The following is a 19,321-nucleotide window of genomic DNA, read 5'->3' as shown; positions in this document are numbered from 1 at the left end:
TAATTCAAAGTGGTGATTAGACTGTATGGAAAGAGGCAGCTTTTCTCATCTGTTTCCTACTCAGCCATTATTACTTAGGCCCCTTCTACACTGCCCTATATCCCAGGATCTGATCCCAGATTATCTGGCAGTGAAGACTCATCAAAGAATCTGAGATCAGATCCTGGGATATAGGGCAGTGTAAAAGGGGCCTTAGCTTCCTTTCACTGCTTGCTGTGTGGCGGTGGTCTTTAATCTTTTATCTTCCAGATATTTTGAACCTCGGCTTCCAGAATCTATGACTGCTTTTATGCAGATTGAGGCATCTGGAAACTAAAGTCTAGAAAAGCTAGAGGACCAACAATGGGATACATTTGGAGTTCTGCTCATCAGTGTGGATGGGTGAGAGGGTGAAGAGATTAATGCTTCAGTTGGAATAAGCAGTTGTTTTGTCCTACTTAGCTAAGGGCTTGAAAGGTATATATCTGGGTGGCAAGACGGAAACCCGCATGACATTTGACTTCTGTAATAGATTACTTCCACTGCCATGCATAAATTGAATCCACTCTTTAGGACAGGAATGGGGAATCTAGGATACTTCAGTTATTGTAGCAGAACTGCACCCCCCCCCCCCCAAATATGCCTTGCTATTGGCAGGCTGGCTGGTGGTGATGGGAATTGTAGTTCAGCAACATCTGGAGGGTTGCAGACTGTGGAGTATTTTGTCCGGAGAAGATTTACAGGAATGTCTCTTTGGACGGATTCAAAGTCAGTGAAGGTGGTGGGGAAGCCAGAGCTCAGATTGGGTTGGACCCACTCATTCTTCTCCTGTTTCTCTTTCATTATTCCTGCTGGAATGGGGTGGATACATCTCTTTTGCCAAAGTTTTGAACTGTTCCCTTTGAAGAGGGCTTTTAAAATCAAGCCAAGAGTTATTTGGTATTGCTTACTCTATATCACTGCTTCTTAAAGTATGGGTCCTGACCCCAAATAGAGTCACTTTAGCTCAGCCTTGGTGTCCCAAAAACATGGCAAGAGTAAAAGTTTTCTGAATATCACCTATTTTTGCCTACTCTTTAAGCTCTAGTGTGATAAGGCCTGCGCCCACGGGTGTTTTAAACATTTACACAAATTTGTTGTGCAATGTTTACAGTAGACTTTGCAGAAGATGCATCAGCTGTACTTCATAAAAGGGAAAAACAGCCAGTTTAGCAAGCTTTAATGCTGATTTTTATCAGTAAATATTTGATTTTATACCTATTTTATATACCTATATGCTTGGGTCACATACAATTTTCTTGAGTCAAAAGGGGTCCAGAATGGAAAAGTTTACAACTTCCTGCTCTAAAGTATGCCCTGGAAGTCCTTTTTGTTGTGGTAGACTCTTTAGCTCATCAATCCATGTGGGAAAGGTTCACTTTATGATCTTTGTGATTCACACAATTGGGGTGATCCCTGCTTGCGCAGAGCATCATTTGGAGCCATATAGAGCTATTATGTAATTATTTTGGTGGCAGGCCCTCCTTCACTAGTCCATGTGACCAGCATTGTTCCTGGTCAATCCCTCAGTTTCTTTTTGCTGCAGCAGAGGCATAGAAAGAACTGTTGGTGGAGTTATCACTTCCTTTTTATGAACCTTTTGGCCTAGTTTTCTGGCTTCTTCTGGACTTTGATTTCCAGCTTGATCCAGACTCCCTAATTTTGGTAACAGACTTTGAGTTTTGTCCTGATGGCTCTGTTAGCAGTGTAGCTTATTATGGCTTCATTAACTCCCTTTTAAAAATGTCCCTCTTGTGGGGGCAGGATCTCTTGACAACAATAATCACTTGTATGGTCTCCTGTGCCTGGTTGAAGGTATAATGTGAGGGTTGGCGCTCATTGTCAGGCATTCACCCTACGAGAATGCAAGAATCATTCTTCTTGGCTCAAGACTCTCCTCTGGGAGAAAGCCATGCCATTTTGTGAGAAGCCAACCGATTTGGGCCATGGGTTTTAGCCTCATCGGGCCTCCTCAGCTGCAGTCATTTCCGGCTAGGGTTCAAGTGATCTTTCCAAGACTCTGCATCCCTACCAGAAAACTAAGGCATCCAACCTCTGATTCTTTCTCTCGATCTAAAACATTCCTGAAACTGTGTCAAACCATTGATATGGAGACTTGATCTTGGACCCCTTTGATCTTTTAATGCATAGGCTGCCATGTTGGCATCTAAACACTGGACAGAAAAGAGGTGCCATAAGAAAAAGTAGGGGACAAAGGATGCAGAGGGCACACATATTGTTTTGTGCTGTTGAGTGATCCATTCAGCCTCCTCTTGTGAAAAAGATGTAGCAAAGGGAATCCTCAGTAACGATCGTTGTGAAGTGGAGGCATTCTTCTCCCTAGCTTGAACTGTGGGTGGCTGAACCAGTGCAAATATATGCTTCAAGTTGATACCATATTTTAAGGAGAGACTTTTGAATTGTTATTTTGAGTGCTGTCAGGATCTTCTAGGGGTGTCATCCCTGGATTGCTTCTGTTCATTTATCCTGTCAATCTGTTTGATGTAATTGTTTGATCTCCATGTCTATCTAGCAGTTACAGGGCAGCGGGGTTATCTCCATCCCCATCCTGTAGGCCCTTGTCAAGGTTACTTTCATGTTATCAGTAGCCTTGTGTATCAAATTGTCATCAATGTGGATATGATTTTGAGAATTATGGCTGTAGGTATAGTACTTTTCAAAGCACATATTATAGGTATACATCCTCCTCATCTGTGAAGATAGGCTATGTGGAGTTGGAGGAAGGTTCGTACTATTCCACAGGATCACATCCCTATGATCACCATTATAGTCAATATCATAGTTTGGAATCTTTAGTACCAACCAGACCATTGTCTCCCCCATTCAAGAGGGATGTCAGACAGAGCTGGTTGTAGCACAGACTGGCTCTCTTGCTCAGCTCTTCTGGTCACTTCTTCCTTCTGTTAGGATGAACTGGGAGCGTGTCTCCTTGGATTCAGCCCTCAGTACATTGTTGGATGAAAAAACAACTCATACTTCATGTTCTCTAGTCCATGAGTAGATGGCTTTGGTCTCAGAGTATTCTGATTCAGACCCATTCTCTTCTTCTTTGGGCCTGCCTATAGATGATGTATGCAAAAGTCCAGGTCTGAAGCTATGCAGTTTTCCTTTCCTGCAGTTCATTCCCGCTCCTTCTGGGTAAATAGTTTCCTAATCTTCCATTTGCATGAGTCATAGAGAATATGAAGAAGAAAAGTGGGATTCATGCCTATAACCGTAGTTTGTCAACAAACTCACACAACATTCATCCTCCCTCCCTTCTGTGTGTCCTCCTCTCTCTAGTCTCTTGGCTACTTCTTTAGCATTCAGGGAAATGAGGAAGTAAGAAGGAACTGCACTGGTCACATGGTCCACATGACGGGCTGCTGCCAAAATGTTTACATAGTACTGTAGATCTTGAAGGGTCCAAATGATGCTCTGTGCAGGTGCAGACATCCCCTTTTGTGTGAGTTCACAGATGACCACACAAAGAATTATGGTTATAGGGAAGCAACTCATTCTCCTACTCCCGGGTTTTGGTCTTTTTCATAAGGTTATTTGGTCCTGTCATTTTGCAATCTGAAACATTAATATTCTGGAGATTAATTTGTTTCAGGTTTCAAAAATTATCATCTTGAACTTTGCAGCACCCAGGAATCACCTATCCTATATTTGAGTAGGTCAGATCTTCCTTTGTTCAGCTGCTGTGTTTTTATCAAGCCTCTAGGCTGCCATTCTGTATTTTTTAAAAGGGCACAAAATGCTGTCTGCATTTTCAGTAGTAAATCTTGACATTTGATAGACGATTATTTTTCCTGATGAGTTTATGGTTCAACCTTTTCTTAAATAATGTCACAGTGAGCTCCCATTTTACAAGAGGGAAAAATTCATCCTCAAGCCTGAGAGAAATTGTGACAGCGGCATTCAGCAGTGGTCTATCAGACTAAAGCCCGTCTATTCAGTACATGAATGATAAAAAGGAGCTGGGTCACGGAGGGAATAACTTTTAGTCAGCTTTTAGCCTTGTTATTCTTGAAGAAGAATACTTTTTGAAATGCCTAAAATGCATAATAACTATTGAGCCAGGGGGGAAAACCCCTTCCATATTTATTAAATCTTGCATTATAAAATGCAAAGCTATTTTCCAAGCTTCCTTGACTCTTAAAGAACCAAAGTAAATTATGCCTACCCATTTTTTAAAGGAACAAATTGCTTAACGGAAGATGTACATTGTATAGATCAAGTGAACTATAGTCAGTTTTGAATAATTCATAACTTGCACCAAGGTTTCTATTAGGAAAAAAAAATACACAACCTTGTACAGTTGAGCTTGGAGGGGTAACTCTAATGCCTCCAGTTTCAGTGAAATTAGTTTCCATTTACTGGTAGCGGATGTATGGCAAGTATCCAATGCTAGAGAATAAAGCAGCTACATATAAGATGTTATTGAAGTCATAAGAACTTGATTCTATTGATGCATTTAATTAAGACAGCATTGTTCAAAGGAGAAAGATGTATTTGTGTCTAATATTTCACAGGGAAATCACTGGAACATAAAGGTTCTTAACTTGAGTTGGATCATCTTCGAGCTAGCAACAGAGTATTTCAGAAATGTCATTCCTTCCATTTTGAAGTTTTAATGCTTATTCAGAAAAAATGACACAGATTATAGACAAGGGGAGAGAGCAAAAGGCTCAGAGGGGTGTCAAGATATGGAGATGTATACAAAGACTATAGGAAGGAGAAAAGAAACCCTGCAAAGAGAGCAAAAGAGGGAGATCTGGAATGGAAGGAGAGTGTCTTTGATTGGTACGGACTGTTCTTTACAAGTCTTCTCCAATGAAAAATTGTCTTAGGTTATATTGGTAATGCTAAACGTTGTACCACACTTTGTCTCTTCAGACAAGTTGGGAAATTCCTCAGATCATCCCTTTAGCCCAGTTCTCCAAAAGAGTAAAACTGAAGATGCTTTGGATTTGCTTGTCCAAAACCCAGAAGTTATAGAAAACAGAACCATATGAAATATCCTATGAACAAGAGTTCTTCCTTTCTCCCACCCTGAACATAATAATAATAATAATAATAATAATAATAATAATAATAATAATAATTATTATTATTATTATTATTATTATTATTATTATTATTATTAATAGAAGCCTTCTACAGTATATTCAGGTCCAAATATGTAACTTCACTTACCTCGATTCCAACAGACCTCAACCTCTGAGGATGCCTGCCATAGGTGGGGTTAACCATCAGGAGAGAAAGCTTCTGGAACATGGCCAGGCAGCCTGGACACCTGGCCTTGAGGAGGCGAAGGCAGGCCAGGCGGTTGCAGAGGCTGGCGCGAGGCCACAGAGGCCGGTGGGAGGCCTCGGAGGCCGGCGTGAGGCCACAGAGGTTGGTGCGAGGTCTTGGAGGCTGGCCAGGCCACGGGCCTGGGAGGAGGAGGTGGGGTGCGCACGCATGCATGCATGCACGCACGCGAGAGGGGGAAGGTGAGGCACGCCTGGATGTCGTGCCCCCTCCCAGCGGAGAGGGGGAAAAAAAGAAAAAAATACAAAAAGAAGCTGCTCATTAGGAGCACTTTGAGGCACCTCAACTGCGCCCCCCAGAGGATGGCACCTTCGGCAACCGCCTACTTTGCCTAACAGTTGAACCGCCCCTGCGTACAACCTACTCATAATTAAGAATGGGGGTGAAAGAACAGGAAGTGAGAGAAATTATCCCTCAGAAGGGAAATTAACTCCTGAAGGACTTATCATGGGGAAAAGTGGTCTCCCCTGAAGCTTTCTCATTAATCCTTGTTTCCACAATAAGCCAAATTTTTCAAAATTCAATTCTTACAGGGACAGAAAGTGAGGGGAAATCTTCTGAACAGAGGCACATGCAGCAGAATAAACACCACAGGGTTGTTAACCATTCCCTATGCTATACAAAGTGGAAAAATAGTTTTGGCTGGAGTTACACCTAAAAAATGGACCTTAAGAACAAGCCTACAGAACCTATCTTGTTTGTAACTTAGAGACTGCCTGTATATGGGAAACGGCCTTTTAAACTATATAGCCAAAGGCCCATATATAAAAAGTAGTGTACAGTATTTGGAAAAATAAATGTGGGCATATGACCAGGGGCTGCAGTGACACAATGGGTTAAACCCTTCTGCCGGCTGAACTGTTGACCTGAAGATTGAAGGTTTGAACCCGCGTGATGGGGTGAGCTCCCATCTGTCAGCCCTAGCTATGCGGGGACATGAGAAAAGCCTCCCAGCAGGCTGGGAACACATTCAGGTGTCCCCTGAGCAATGTCTTTGTAGACGGCCGATTCTCTAACACGACGTGACTTGCAGTATGTTCTCAATTTGCTTCTGACACGATAAAAAAGGGAACGTAGAGACAAGAATCATTCTTACATGACCGTCTAGACCCCCCCCCCCTTGAATCAGTAGTTGATCTAAGTAAAATAATCAGCAGAGCCTTGAGTTTCAGAACAAGTGTAGATTTTTTTGACAGTATGTGGTCATCTCTGGACTCCTAATTAGATATTTCAAGAGAGACACAGAATGAGGTGAAGTCTCACATATATGAATATATGAAACAAGAAGAATTTGGTCTGTTCATTGAGATGGGCAATTTCCAAGGGTGTAATATGCTTCATTTCTGATATTAGTGGTTTAGCCAGCTTGTCAAAGCATTATTTAGAGCAAGGGTCCACCAGTATTTGTACGAGCCAGCAAAAGAATCGTAAAGGTGCTCCTGACTGTATGCGAATGCCAGTGCATTTTGAAGAGATTTGGGTTTATTTGTCTATAAGTTGATCATATAAGATGAGGGCAGGTTTGGGGATCTGTGAATAACTCAGGGGTAAAATTTAGGATCAAATATGTTCATCTTCTTTTTAAAAAGCAAAGAGAAAACTTAGTTAGGGAAGCTAAAAAGAAGGAAAGGATGTTTCCCTTGGGTACTTGCTCTAGCATTGGTTTATGTATAAGTTGACCAAGGTTTTGGTGGCTGATTTTTGTAGGAAAAGAATATTGATGAGTATACAAGGTATATGGTAGTAGCCTGTCTCTCCTGTAGAACTATAGAGGAAGGCACAAATTGCATTGTTCCAATTAGCCTGGGTGCTTGTTGAGAAAATTAACATTTTTCAATTTTTATAGCAGATTCTAGCACAGCACACCAAACATCTGTTTTAAAAACTAAGCCTGAAAAGCTAGTCAGTTGTCTCCTTTCCCGTCAAATAAATCCGCTCCACATTTTCCTTCCTTCCCTTCTACAGTTGATCTTCATAATCATTTATCAATTCTCTTGTTCTGCCTTGATCTAATTCCAGAGGACAGAAACAAAATGGAAAGGCAGGCTTTGCTTCTTTTAGGTGAAGAAAGGGGAGATAACAGAGATTGCAACTTGCGATTAATGCTGAAGAATGGTGAACAGAGGGGGGAATACTGGGGGAAGGGCATACATGAAGGAAGGGAAATGGAAATTTGAAATTGTCCTTTTCCATACAGCCAATTAATTTGCAAGTACAGTTTCCTATTAAAAATATTACCTGCAGTTGAAATAAGTGGCAGGAGCTTGCTAATTAAGATGCATTTAGGAGATATATTTTAGGTGGATTTTGAATTTATTCACTAAGCATGTCATAATGTTTTGTCCAGATGACTTTCTGATATTTTGAATTGAAATTTTCTGGTTTCCCTTCACATTTTTTTACAGCCCGGGATGCTAGCAGTCAGACACCACCTTTGTTGCAACAACCGATTCATGTAAAAGGTAATTATAATAACCATAACTTCACAGCAGTAATGTGTGCCAATGAATGAAGGTTTGCATAGCTTCTCTTTGAAACTTTGAGTAAAGCTACAACAGATCTGTGCCAAATGAAAGGCACCTGCTGAAAACATCAGGCCCATATTTTGGGCTTTTGCTCTACTGTCTAGGTTTATAGAGCACGATGTGACTCCTATACAGGGTTTTCAAAAGAATGGGGCCAATTTCAGTCAGTGTATTTCATAATGGCAACATGTTGCAGTTACACAAAAAGTTACAAGCAATTTGATGAGTTATCAAGTTACCAGGTTTTACTAACCATTTTGAGCCAGAAACAAATCTAAAAAAGTAATCCAGTGAATGAAGAATATCTCATTAGATACGTCCTCTGCCTAGAAATTGCTCGCTTCAAGATTAAGTCTGTTGTTCAAATCCCCTGGTGGCGCAGCGGATTAAACCACTGAGCTGCTGATTTTGCTGACTGATAAGTTGGCAGTTCAAATCTGGGGTGCGGGGTGATCTCTCGCTGTTAGCCCCAGCTTCCGCCAACCTAGCAGTTTAAAAGCATGTAAATGTGAGTAGATCAATAGGTACTGCTCCAGTGGGAAGGTAACAGCACTCCATGCAGTCATGATGGCCACATGACCTTGGAGACATCTATGGACAACGCCGGCTCTTCGGCTTAGAAATGGAGATGAGCACCAACCCCCAGAGTCGGACACGATTAGGCTTAATGTCAGGGGAAAACCTTTACCTTTTACCTTCAAAGCCTAGTTTGGTGGAATACTGGCATACTATTTTTCAAACAGAAAAAAATGCAAAGAACAGGCCAGGGCATTGGTTGGATGAACCTTTTTTGGGAGTTCATTTTGTTTAATGTTATTGTTAAAAAAAATCAGGTGATGTAAAAAAAAAAGTCAGGTTGGATGAACTTTTAAAAACGTATGTATTTATTTTGATCATATTTTGTTTTTGTAATGGTACAAATCTAATTCCATTGTAATATTTCCCTTTTGTGTTTTTTTAATTGTATTGCTTTTTAAGTGTGGGCCCTGTTGGCTCTCAAAAATATTAGTAGTAATAATAATAATTGTTGTTCTACTAAAAGCAAGAGTCTTGACTTGTTTGGGAGCCACAATCCAGGCCCTTGAGCATGAATGGCATGTTAAACAAACCATTTTTGGTTTGTTTAGCCCCTCACAGTAGTGGGACGAGCCATTTGGGGAAAACCAGCGTGAAACTAGAACATGGTAAGGTTGGATTCTTCAGAATTCTGATTAACCATTTCATGTAAGTGCTGTCTATATGTTGCCACTTTTACAGATAATTATCATGTCTGCGCTAGCTGAGAGTATGTATTTAGTTTGTTACTAGACTGTAAATTAGCTTATTAAACATATAATTGGTTCTATTTCTGATATTCTGTTGTTACGTGTGGTTCATTTATTCCTCTGACAAAAAGAGGATGTTCGCTAATTTTCAGGTTTGAAAACAGCTCTGTGAATACCCACAGTTTTGCATGCATTGATACCTCCACTGTAGAGAGATCTTGTGGTGACTTTGAAAACTGAATGTAATATTTTAATTTTTAAAGTGAAAGCTGTTCTCAAAAAGAGAGAATATGGACCAAAGTACATGAAGAATAATTTCATCACCGGTGTCAGAGCGATCAATGAATTCTGTCTTAAGTCCAGGTAGGATTGTTGCAAATTTTAAAATTAGAATGAAATAGCTTCTAGTTGTCTTAATGTGTTAGCCAGCAAGTAATGAAAGAAGCAATAATACTGTTTAGGGTTTTTCATGTTGTGTTTTTTCAAATGTTGTTGGATTGCAGCTTCCATCAACCCTAGTTAGCATAGTCAATGTTCCTGTGATTCCAGGAGGACCAAATTGCATTTTCCAAAGACACCAAATGTCCTTTTCAGACTACTTGTGATTACCAGACAGTCCAGGGATTCAGAAGTGGCTGTAATGTTGCTACTATTTAGTGGAAAAGATAGCAGAGTTAAAGAAGAAGTGTTCGATCAATTGACTATAGTTCACATTAACTGGGTGTGTTTATACACTTCATAAATATGTGTGTGTGTGTACAAGAAAATCCAGAAAAGAAATGCTTAGTACTTCAGGGAGCATATCAAATCATGGTTTGTGCTAAGCATGGTTAAGAACCATTCTGTGGTTTGTGCTCCCAGATAAACAGCAGATAAACCGTGGTTTCAATTTGCTTGCAGCCGTGCTTTTTCTTTCATTTCAAGCATCTCTTTCTGTCTTTCAACAGTGACTTAGATCAGCTCAGGAAAATCAGACGACGAAGCCCTCACGATGATACAGAAGCTTTCACAGTGTTTTTGAGAGCAGATGTGGAGGCCAAGTAAGCACAACTTTGAAAAGTTATCCAAAGTACAGTTGAAAGTTCTATCTCTTTCCCATATAGATTTTATCTGCCCTTTATGTGGTAGTCTATGTTATTGGAGGTTATTATGGGTTTATGTTGAGATTACAGTCCATATTACTGTATGACAGTTCATTTGATTCAGTTAATTTCCCTTTATACTTAGTTGGAGCCCATTTCAGCTTGGGCTAGTTTCGTATTTCCTTACATGTCTGTACAGTGGCACCTTGACTTATGAGCATCCCTACTTACCAGCTTTTCGAGTTATGAGTAATCTTCATCCGATTTTTTGATTTGATATGTGAGCCAGATCTGAGCTGTGAGCCCCTTCCAAGATAGTGGTTATGGTGGGAGACTGAGGCAGAGCCAAGTTTGCAAGGAAGGAGGGAGAGAAGAAGGAAAGGGCCTTAGTTACCCTTACTATAGAAAAAGTGATATATTACTGCAATGTTAGTATGCACAGAAGCCATTACTACTTGTCATTGTGAGAGCCATGACAGGTTATATCTGTAGCAAATACCAAGATATTGTAAGTATTTGACCTGTTCAGTTTTGTGGCCCCTGATCTGACAAGACATGGGCTTCTACTTTTTGGCAAAAGTGAGAATTTTGGATTTAACATAGTTTCATGTCTATTTTAGTTCAGTCTATTAAGCATTTAAGGCTGATACTAGATAAGGACAATATCACAGCATCATCTTCATATAAGAGTAAGGGGAACAAGGGTAGAATGGAGCTTGGGACTGGAGGCCTCGTTTCTCTCTGTCTTTGCCTCTGAAGGGTGTACCGAGAGGGAGCCGCTCAGGGAGGAAGGATGGAAGGGCTGGCTGAAGCCCCTGAGCTCTGTGAACCCTGTGGGGCCTTGGCAAATTGTTTTAATTTCTTCTTTGACTGAGCTCTGGAAAGGATTAATAGTATTTCAGTGCATTTCAATGTGGAAATTTACTTTGACATACAAGTAACGAGCTTGGTCACAAAACAAATTAAACTCGTTTAATTTAACAGCATTTTAAAGTGTTTAGCTACAGCATGATTCATGTATCCACATGGATATGTTCCCAGACTTACTGCGTTGGCAAAAATGGTGGCTAATAGTGAACCCCAATGAATGAACGACTTCTAGGGAAGCATACTATAGAATCTAAGAAATGTCTGGAAAGGACATCTCTCTAGGGATGGCTAGATCCTTCATTCTGACTCTGGTCAACTTTTGGCAGAAGCATACCCTAATGTCATGCTGAAGGACTTAGGAAATGCCTGGAAAGGATTTGTTTTATCAAATGTAGGTAAATGAAACTGCAGATACTGGTTCTGCGGATATTTGAGTTATATTATACGGTCTATATTTCAGAATCAAAATAATCAGAAAACAGGAGGTATATTGGTTCACAGTATTTCAGTCGTATGAATAAAAAGAATTGTGTGTATGTTTACTTTTAGTTTCTTGATTATAGGTCTTTAGAGGTCTGGGGAAGTCCAGAAGCTCTTGCTCAAGAGAGAAAAAGACGTAAAGAAGCTGAGATAGAGTACAGAGAAAGTAAGTGTAGAACACTATAGAACAGTGGTTCTCAACCTGTGGGTCCCCAGATGTTTTGGCCTTCAACTCCCAGAAATCCTAACATTTGGTAAACTGGCTGGGATTTCCGGGAGTTGTAGGCCAAAATACCTGGTTGAGAACCCACAGGTTGAGAACCACTGCTATAAAAGATGGTTAATACTGTATTTGACTGTGTAATAGTTGCACTTTTCTCCTCCTTTTTTCTCTAAGAAAATACGCTAACTGCTAAGAGGAAATTGCAAGAAACAAGTTTTGAGTTAATATTAACATCAGTGTCTTAATGACAGTTGCTATGAAACAGACAACGTCAGAACATGTCTCTCCTTTAGTGGAGAAAATTAAGTAGAAACTGATTGGCCAACTCTCAGGAGTACTCTAGTTGTATACCACACTTTAGATTTTGTTTCGACTGAGTCTTGGAAAAATCCTTTTCGGCTCTTCGATTAATACCTTTGTTGAAAGGAAAGCATGCATGTTTGTGGGTTGTGCATTTGTTGGAGTTTAGCAGCCAATCCCAGCTCTGAATCTACTTATATGCTAGTGTTTACATATGCAGAGCAGCTTTTTAAAAGATTGCCCTGGCCTAGAGGTATTCATTTAAGATGTGGACATGGCATATTTTAGTGTGTTGTCCACAAAAGAATCTGAAATTCTCCTGCCCATTCATTTTATCAGTAATACATGCTGCTAACATATTTTCACAGATTTGTTTAGAAACCAAAGATTGTTGAAGGAATACAAAGACTTCCTAGGAGAAACGAAGGTGAGAACGTTGCATTTGTATAACTTGCTTGTGATAATTTGCCATGGTGCAATTCTATGTATAAATACAGGTTGAGCCTCCCTTATCTGGAAATTTGAAATAGTCTAAGAAGCAGGATCCTTTTACCACCTATCACCCAATTCCACCTTCGGGGAAAGGGGGCTAGTCACACCTGGCTATGCATGGTGGTGGGTGGCCTGGAAACAAGCAATGAAGACAAGTGGGAAGCAGCCCCATTGCTTTCCTGCTACTTTACTAAAAGGACAAAAAGTGTGGTGACCACCAGGGGATCATTTACTTTTTACAGGTGCCTTAGGTAAGCAAAGTCCTTCTCACCTCCCCCCCCCCCCTTTCTTATCTTATAGGTTTCTTAAAACTCAACAGGCACTGGATGTGTGACTAGCCACCTTTTCCCCCATTTCCCTCATTTACTATGTATATGAAAATACAGATATTCCAAAATCTAAAAAAATCCAAAGCTTGAAAAACCTCTAATCTCAAGCATTTTGGGTAAAGGAGACCCAATCTGGAACTAGAATGTGATTCTACATGTGTAATACTGTGAATATACAGGATAATAGTATAAAACAGTGGTTCTCAAATGGTGCTCTTCCAGATATTTTGGACTTCAGCTCCCACTATTCCTAACAGCTGGTAAACTGGCTGGGATTTCTGGGAGTTGAAGTCCAAAACATCTGGAACAGCATAATTTGAGAAACTCTGGTATAAAAGATGGCATGTGTACAGAGAAATGAGTTTCCAGATAATCTTTCTTTCCTTTCAAGGAAGCATAAGTTTCTAGTCCTTATGGCTGTAAGGAGCCTCCGGTGGCCTGGGGGATAAAAGCCTTGTGACTTGAAGGTTGGGTTGCTGACCTGAAGGCTGCCAGGTTCGAATCCCACCCGGGGAGAGCGCGGATGAGCTCCCTCTATCAGCTCCAGCTCCATGCGGGGACATGAGAGAAGCCTCCCACAAAGATGGTAAAACATCACAACATCCGGGCGTCCCCTGGGCAACGTCCTTGCAGATGGCCAATTCTCTCACTCCAGAAGCAACTCCGGTTGCTCCTGACACGAAAAAAAATATGGCTGTAACGATGCATTTGAAAAGCTGTGGACAATAGCTGAAAACATTTTCCTTTTTCACAGGGAGCACATTGAAAGAATTGGAAATGGGACAGGGGAGGCAAAGTGGATGAAAAATACTGTTCTGAATGGTTTCTCTTTTTAAATAATTATTTTATAAAGCAAAATTGTAAAATATATCTGGTAATCGTGCAAAGGGTTAGGCCTGTCCATTATATAAAGTTGTTTTACTGTTCGTAGGTCTTCGGTGTTTAGCTGATCTGTTTTAAGATTTCCATTAACACCTTTTTACAGTAAAAGGTTCCCCCAATTAATTTGCCACCAATTTTTAAAAATTGCTTTTAAAAAAATACAGTGCTGTGGAAACTCTGGCTCTCCAGATATACTATTGGCACTCCAACCTCTATCAGCTTTAGGCAGCTGGCCAATGTCCAGGGATTACAGGATTTGTAGACTGCCATAATTAGGCTGGCCATAGGTCTCCTGCCCTTGGTTTTAATATAAGCAGTTGCAAAAGTTCAGGCATCAGGCTCAGATGTTGGTTGCCTGCATATTTGTATTGTTTAATAAACTTGCTTTTTCTGCAGAACTGTTGTTCTGATATGTTGATTTATGCATATTTAACTGACAGTCCATTTTTGGTTACAGTTTATTTTACCTGACATACAGCTCTTGAAATCATAACAGCACATTATTGGGTACTTGTGTTTTTACTTTTAGCCACGTTCTACCACATCAACGCTGTTTCTGAGCGGACCAGGAAAAGTGGTGATGGTTGCTATTTGCATGTAAGTTTTATCTTTAGATGTGCATGGGCTAACTGAAAAATAAAAGCTTTATAATAAATTTAAGTTTCATAGTATTTTGATTCTGTAGTGGTGTCATTTTCTGGTCTGAAAAACAGAATTTATTTTAATTAATGAAGCCCCAAAGTCACCATAGAATGAAGGCAAGTGTGAACAAGCAACATTTTGCACTATCATTTGCAGGATACTAGATTGCTAAATACTTGTTTTAATTGTAGTAGTTCAGACTATGCTTCTATAGCATCTTTGCTTGCTGTTTGTCCTGTTAAGATTTATGGTCCCATCAATATCAGGTTAGGTAGTGGTCTATTATAGATAGATATGTTCTTCAACATAGTTTTTAAGGTTGGGTTGCTGACCTGAAGATTGCCGATTCAAATCCACGAGACGGGGTGAGCTCCCGTCTGTCAACTTTAGCTTGCAGGGACATGAGAGAAGCCTCCAAGCAGGATGGTAATACAGTAGAGTCTCGCTGATCTGATTGAGCAAGGGCTCGATGGCTTGTAGGCCTGGCTCGCAGGGTCTACAGTCAAGCACCGAACACGCGATTGCTTGTAAGCCTGGCTCGCAGGGCCTGGCGCTTTGCCACTCATGGCCTGAAATCTTTTTGGGTTTTTTCGGTCCTTGGATGGAAAAGCCCATTTGTATAGGCGCCCATTTCTATAAGGGGCAAACGGAAACGTAAATGGGGCCATACGAATGGAACAAAGAGAAACTGTAAGTAATTCCATACAAAAGTACAACCCTACTATCCAGTGGGTAAAACAAACCAATGAAGATGGAGGGAACTCCCAGGATAACATGTTTTAAAAGCAAAAAAGCAGTGATTTTAAATATGCTTAATTTGTGTTTTTTCTTCTTCCATCCCCAGAAATGGCTTGAATTTTTTTTTCAAGCTTCTTGCATGGGTTTACACGGGTTCAGCAAGCATGTTCTCTGAAGCCATCCATTCCTTGGCAGATACTTGCAATCAAGTGAGTATTGTCTGTAGTTTTGGATTTTGTTGTTAAACAATATTGTGGAGTAGTACTGTCAGCTACAAAGAAACACACACAGAGATGTAAAATTGCTCAAAATTTCAAAACCATGGGGCAAAGCTCCACCCCTCCTTTATTTTCAGAAAAAACACCTTTTTTTGAGAAAAGGCCGGAAAAGCAACATAACCCTCCCTGAAAGTTTGAATATTGTTTTGTTAATTTAAGAATCTAAATATCCTTATATATGATTTTGTTTAGCATATAATCAGTATATTTAATGAAGTAAAAGTGCCATGAGGAAAAGACAGGTAAGAAATATAATAATAATAATAATAATAATAATAATAATAATAATAATAATAATAATACATTAGAGTCTCACTTATCCAACATAAACAGGCCGGCAGAACGTTGGATAAGCGAATATGTTGGATAATAAGGAGAGATTAAGAAAAAGCCTATTAAACATCAAAATAGGTTATGATTTTACAAATTAAGCACCAAAACATCATGTTATATAACAAATTTGACAGAAAAAGTAGTTCAATACGCAGTAATGCTATGTAGTAATTACTGTATTTATTAATTTAGCACCAAAATATAACGATGTATTGAAAACATTGACTACAAAAATGTGTTGGATAATCCAGAATGTTGGATAAGCAAATGTTGGATAAGTAAGACTCTACTGTAATAATAATAATAATAATAATAATAATAATAATAATAATAAGCGGCAGCAGCAGCAGCAGCAGCAGCTTTGGTTTGCCAGTTTGAACCAAGGGCAAAAATCTCCCAATAAAACAGAACAAAATGTCAACATTATTAAAAATAGAAAATTATTTTGTCTCCATTAGTTCTCCATAGTGTCAAGTAGACAGAAAGCACTCATTCCCTTAAATTGACGTGAGGAAAGGAAACGTAAATCAGGAATAATAGTGATCAGATAGTATATGTATTCTTATATAAATTTTTTCCTTCTTTTTGGGGGGATTTTTTTTTGGGCCAGGAAAGTGAACATTTTCTTTTGAGTATTTTATTCTTGTCTCTTAAAGCAAAACAATTGTCTGTTTTTACACTGTTGTAGCAAAAAAAGGGAAAAAATGGGAATATCTCTGCATATACATACATATGATGTTAAAAACTGTACTGGTTATACTTGGCAGAATAAACACTACAGAGTTTGTCTGTGTATCATTGGCAGGATTCCTAAAGAAGCCACGACTCTCGAATTTGTGTATTGCATGTTTTCCAGTACAGGTCATTGTTTCAATTTTAGTTGTATTTCTTGTTATAAATAACAAGTGTTCTTGCTTAGTAAGTATTGACTGGCTCTTGGTTATATTAGAATACAAGCTGATATGCTTTAGCATGAGGTGCATGAACAACTTCAGGTGCTCACACACACAGGCTTTATTGGCATACAACAACAAAATCACAACACAGGCATATACAACAAGAGGAAGTCACAGATAAAAAGGAAAACATACTTATAAATTATTAATCTCAAGGATAAAATTTGCAACTATCTCACAAAAGAATGTATTAGAGTTGTTCAGAAGATATGGAATTTTATAACACCCTTGCCACTGCAAAAAATTGAATGTCTATATTTCATCTGTATATTATCATACTTGGGGCAAACAAAGAATGGTGAAGTGTTTCAACAGAGATCAGGTCACAAGAACAAACCCTTTTGGAACGTTCCACTTTTTTATATCTCCCATCTAAAAGAGCTGATGGCAATACATTACATCTTGCAGTCACCAAAGATCTCCTCTGAGTGGGATTAATCAAAACGTGAAGATATTCTGCCATGACTCCACACTTGCATGGAATTACTTATGTGGTGGGAGAACATGTTGTTTTTGCTGCAAGACACACATTTAGGGAGCCCTATTAGTTTCCAGTGAAACTTGGAATGTAGTGTATTAAATGATTTATTGATTGCAAAAATCCAGATAGAGCCATACAGTAGCAGAAAACCAATCTTAGCCTCAAAAATTTTGAGGGCAGCAGTTATATATTGGTTACCCTTACTGTAAAGGTAAAGGTTTCCCCCTGATGTTAAGTCCAGTCATGTCTGACTCTGGGGGTTGGTGCTCATCTCCATTTCTAAGCCGAAGAGCCGGCGTTGTCCATAGACACCTCCAAGGTCATGTGGCCGGCATGACTGCATGGAGCGCCGTTACCTTAAATACTGTAAAAAATGATATATTGCTGCAATGTTGGTATGTGCAGAAACCATTACTGCTTGTCACTGTGAAAGCGATGACAGGTTATATCTGTAGCAAATACCAATAGTACTTAACCTGTTCAGTTTTGTGGCCCCTGATCTGCCAAGATACGGACTTCTCCTTTTTGGGAAAAGTGAGAATTTTGGACTTAACATAGCTAATTTCCAGTCTATTTAGTTCACAGTAATTGGCAAAGCAATTAGCATTTAAGGCCGATACTAGATAAGGACAATAGCACAGCATCAGCTGCATATAAGAATAAGGGGAACTTGGGACTATGACCATTCACCAACACTAAAGCCTGAGGTAAATTATACAGGAATATGTTGAACAAAGAAGGAGCAATCACATATAACATCATGTATAGCACTAATTTTAGAAGTTAGCAGGCTTTCCTCAGAGCATCTGATATGATGTACTGAATGACAGAATTATTAGAAAAAGTTGAGAGGGCAATTCACTATCATGGCCAACCAGCCAAAGCAGCAGTTTCACAATATTTTCACCATGTGTATTGGCTGTTTCAAAACTTGACTCCTTGCTAATTTGGTTTCACTAATTTGGAAGAAAAATTGGGATATACAGCTTTAAGTCTTTGATATCATTTGTGCAAACATTGATATATTTCATCAATTCTAAAAATGATGAACAATTTTTAAATTTATTATTTTACGTTATTTTCATGTACAGGCTTTGTTAGCATTGGGAATCAGTCAGTCTGTGAGGACACCAGACTCAAGTCATCCGTAAGTATGTTGTTTTTAAAAACAAAGGACCCCAATTTCATCTCTGAATTTCTATATTATCTCTTATTATTTTTGGATATGCATGTCCAAACTAACATTGATTATTTGAATATTCTAGCTTGTATCATAGTATAATAACATTGTTTATAATCTCTGAAGGAAAAAATTGTATTTCTTTATAATTTGTTTTTCTGCTAGTATGGTGCCCAAGGGGGCTTACAACAATTCAGAATAAATTTCTGCTAAAACTTTTATTATACATTAGTTTAAAAATGTATAATAATGCCTAGTTAAACAATTTTGGGTGGCTTGGGGCTTTATATTGAACTTGAGAGGGATTTATTTCAGGTTTCTTTGGCACCTGAAGAAAACAGTGAGTTCACTTGCACTGTGTTAAAATGGGTGGCAAGCATGGTAAAGGTGTTTTCACCTTTGCTTATTGATGGGTCATGTCACCAAAAATCAGCCCCAGAAATCTCATTGGATTTGATTCCTGGCTGTTTTGGCCAGTTTTCAATCTGTTGGGTGTGTGTGTGTGTGTTTTGGGATTTCTACCTTCTGCTGTCACTGTAATTTTGATCCTTTCGTGTGAAGTTTCACCTTGCCAGAAATGAAAATGTGGTATATGTGTGTTACAGTCACTCTGATTTCATTATTTACTTGAGAAAATAGGTGCAGTCAATACATAGAGGGGATAGTTATCATTGTTTGCAGACATAGAGGCTCTTTATTTCATACTGGAAGTTGGTAGAGGGAGCTGCTCATCCTTCCATAGAGGCCACTTCCAGTCACATGATGTTATTTCCTTGTAAATAACTCATTGGATTCAGTTGGGCTTGATTACACTATGAAACCAAATTTGAAAAAAAAAAATCTGTTCCTGGTTTGAAAGTGTTATTCCACTTTAATTGTGCGGCACTTACTTGGGAAGTAGTTGCTATACTGCCACAAACTATGTTGA

General features: G+C 39.2%; 1 protein-coding gene across 1 annotated transcript in view; it reads left to right on the top strand.

Annotated features, from left to right (window-relative positions):
* The window catches only part of slc30a9 (solute carrier family 30 member 9), a 42,302-nt gene that overhangs the window by 6,544 nt on the left and 16,437 nt on the right, over nucleotides 1-19,321 (top strand). Inside the window, exons 3-10 of the mRNA XM_003221548.4 lie at nucleotides 7,743-7,799; nucleotides 9,391-9,490; nucleotides 10,075-10,167; nucleotides 11,643-11,725; nucleotides 12,451-12,509; nucleotides 14,315-14,382; nucleotides 15,272-15,374; nucleotides 18,305-18,360. Coding sequence (XP_003221596.2) covers nucleotides 7,743-7,799; nucleotides 9,391-9,490; nucleotides 10,075-10,167; nucleotides 11,643-11,725; nucleotides 12,451-12,509; nucleotides 14,315-14,382; nucleotides 15,272-15,374; nucleotides 18,305-18,360 — 619 coding nt within the window. The remainder of the gene's footprint in view (nucleotides 1-7,742; nucleotides 7,800-9,390; nucleotides 9,491-10,074; nucleotides 10,168-11,642; nucleotides 11,726-12,450; nucleotides 12,510-14,314; nucleotides 14,383-15,271; nucleotides 15,375-18,304; nucleotides 18,361-19,321) is intronic.

This window comes from Anolis carolinensis, chromosome 5 (genome assembly GCF_035594765.1).
Source record: "Anolis carolinensis isolate JA03-04 chromosome 5, rAnoCar3.1.pri, whole genome shotgun sequence".
Classification (NCBI taxonomy): domain Eukaryota; kingdom Metazoa; phylum Chordata; class Lepidosauria; order Squamata; family Dactyloidae; genus Anolis; species Anolis carolinensis.
The sequence above is the reverse complement of the archived record's forward strand: the minus strand, read 5'-3'. Positions and strand labels throughout refer to the sequence as shown.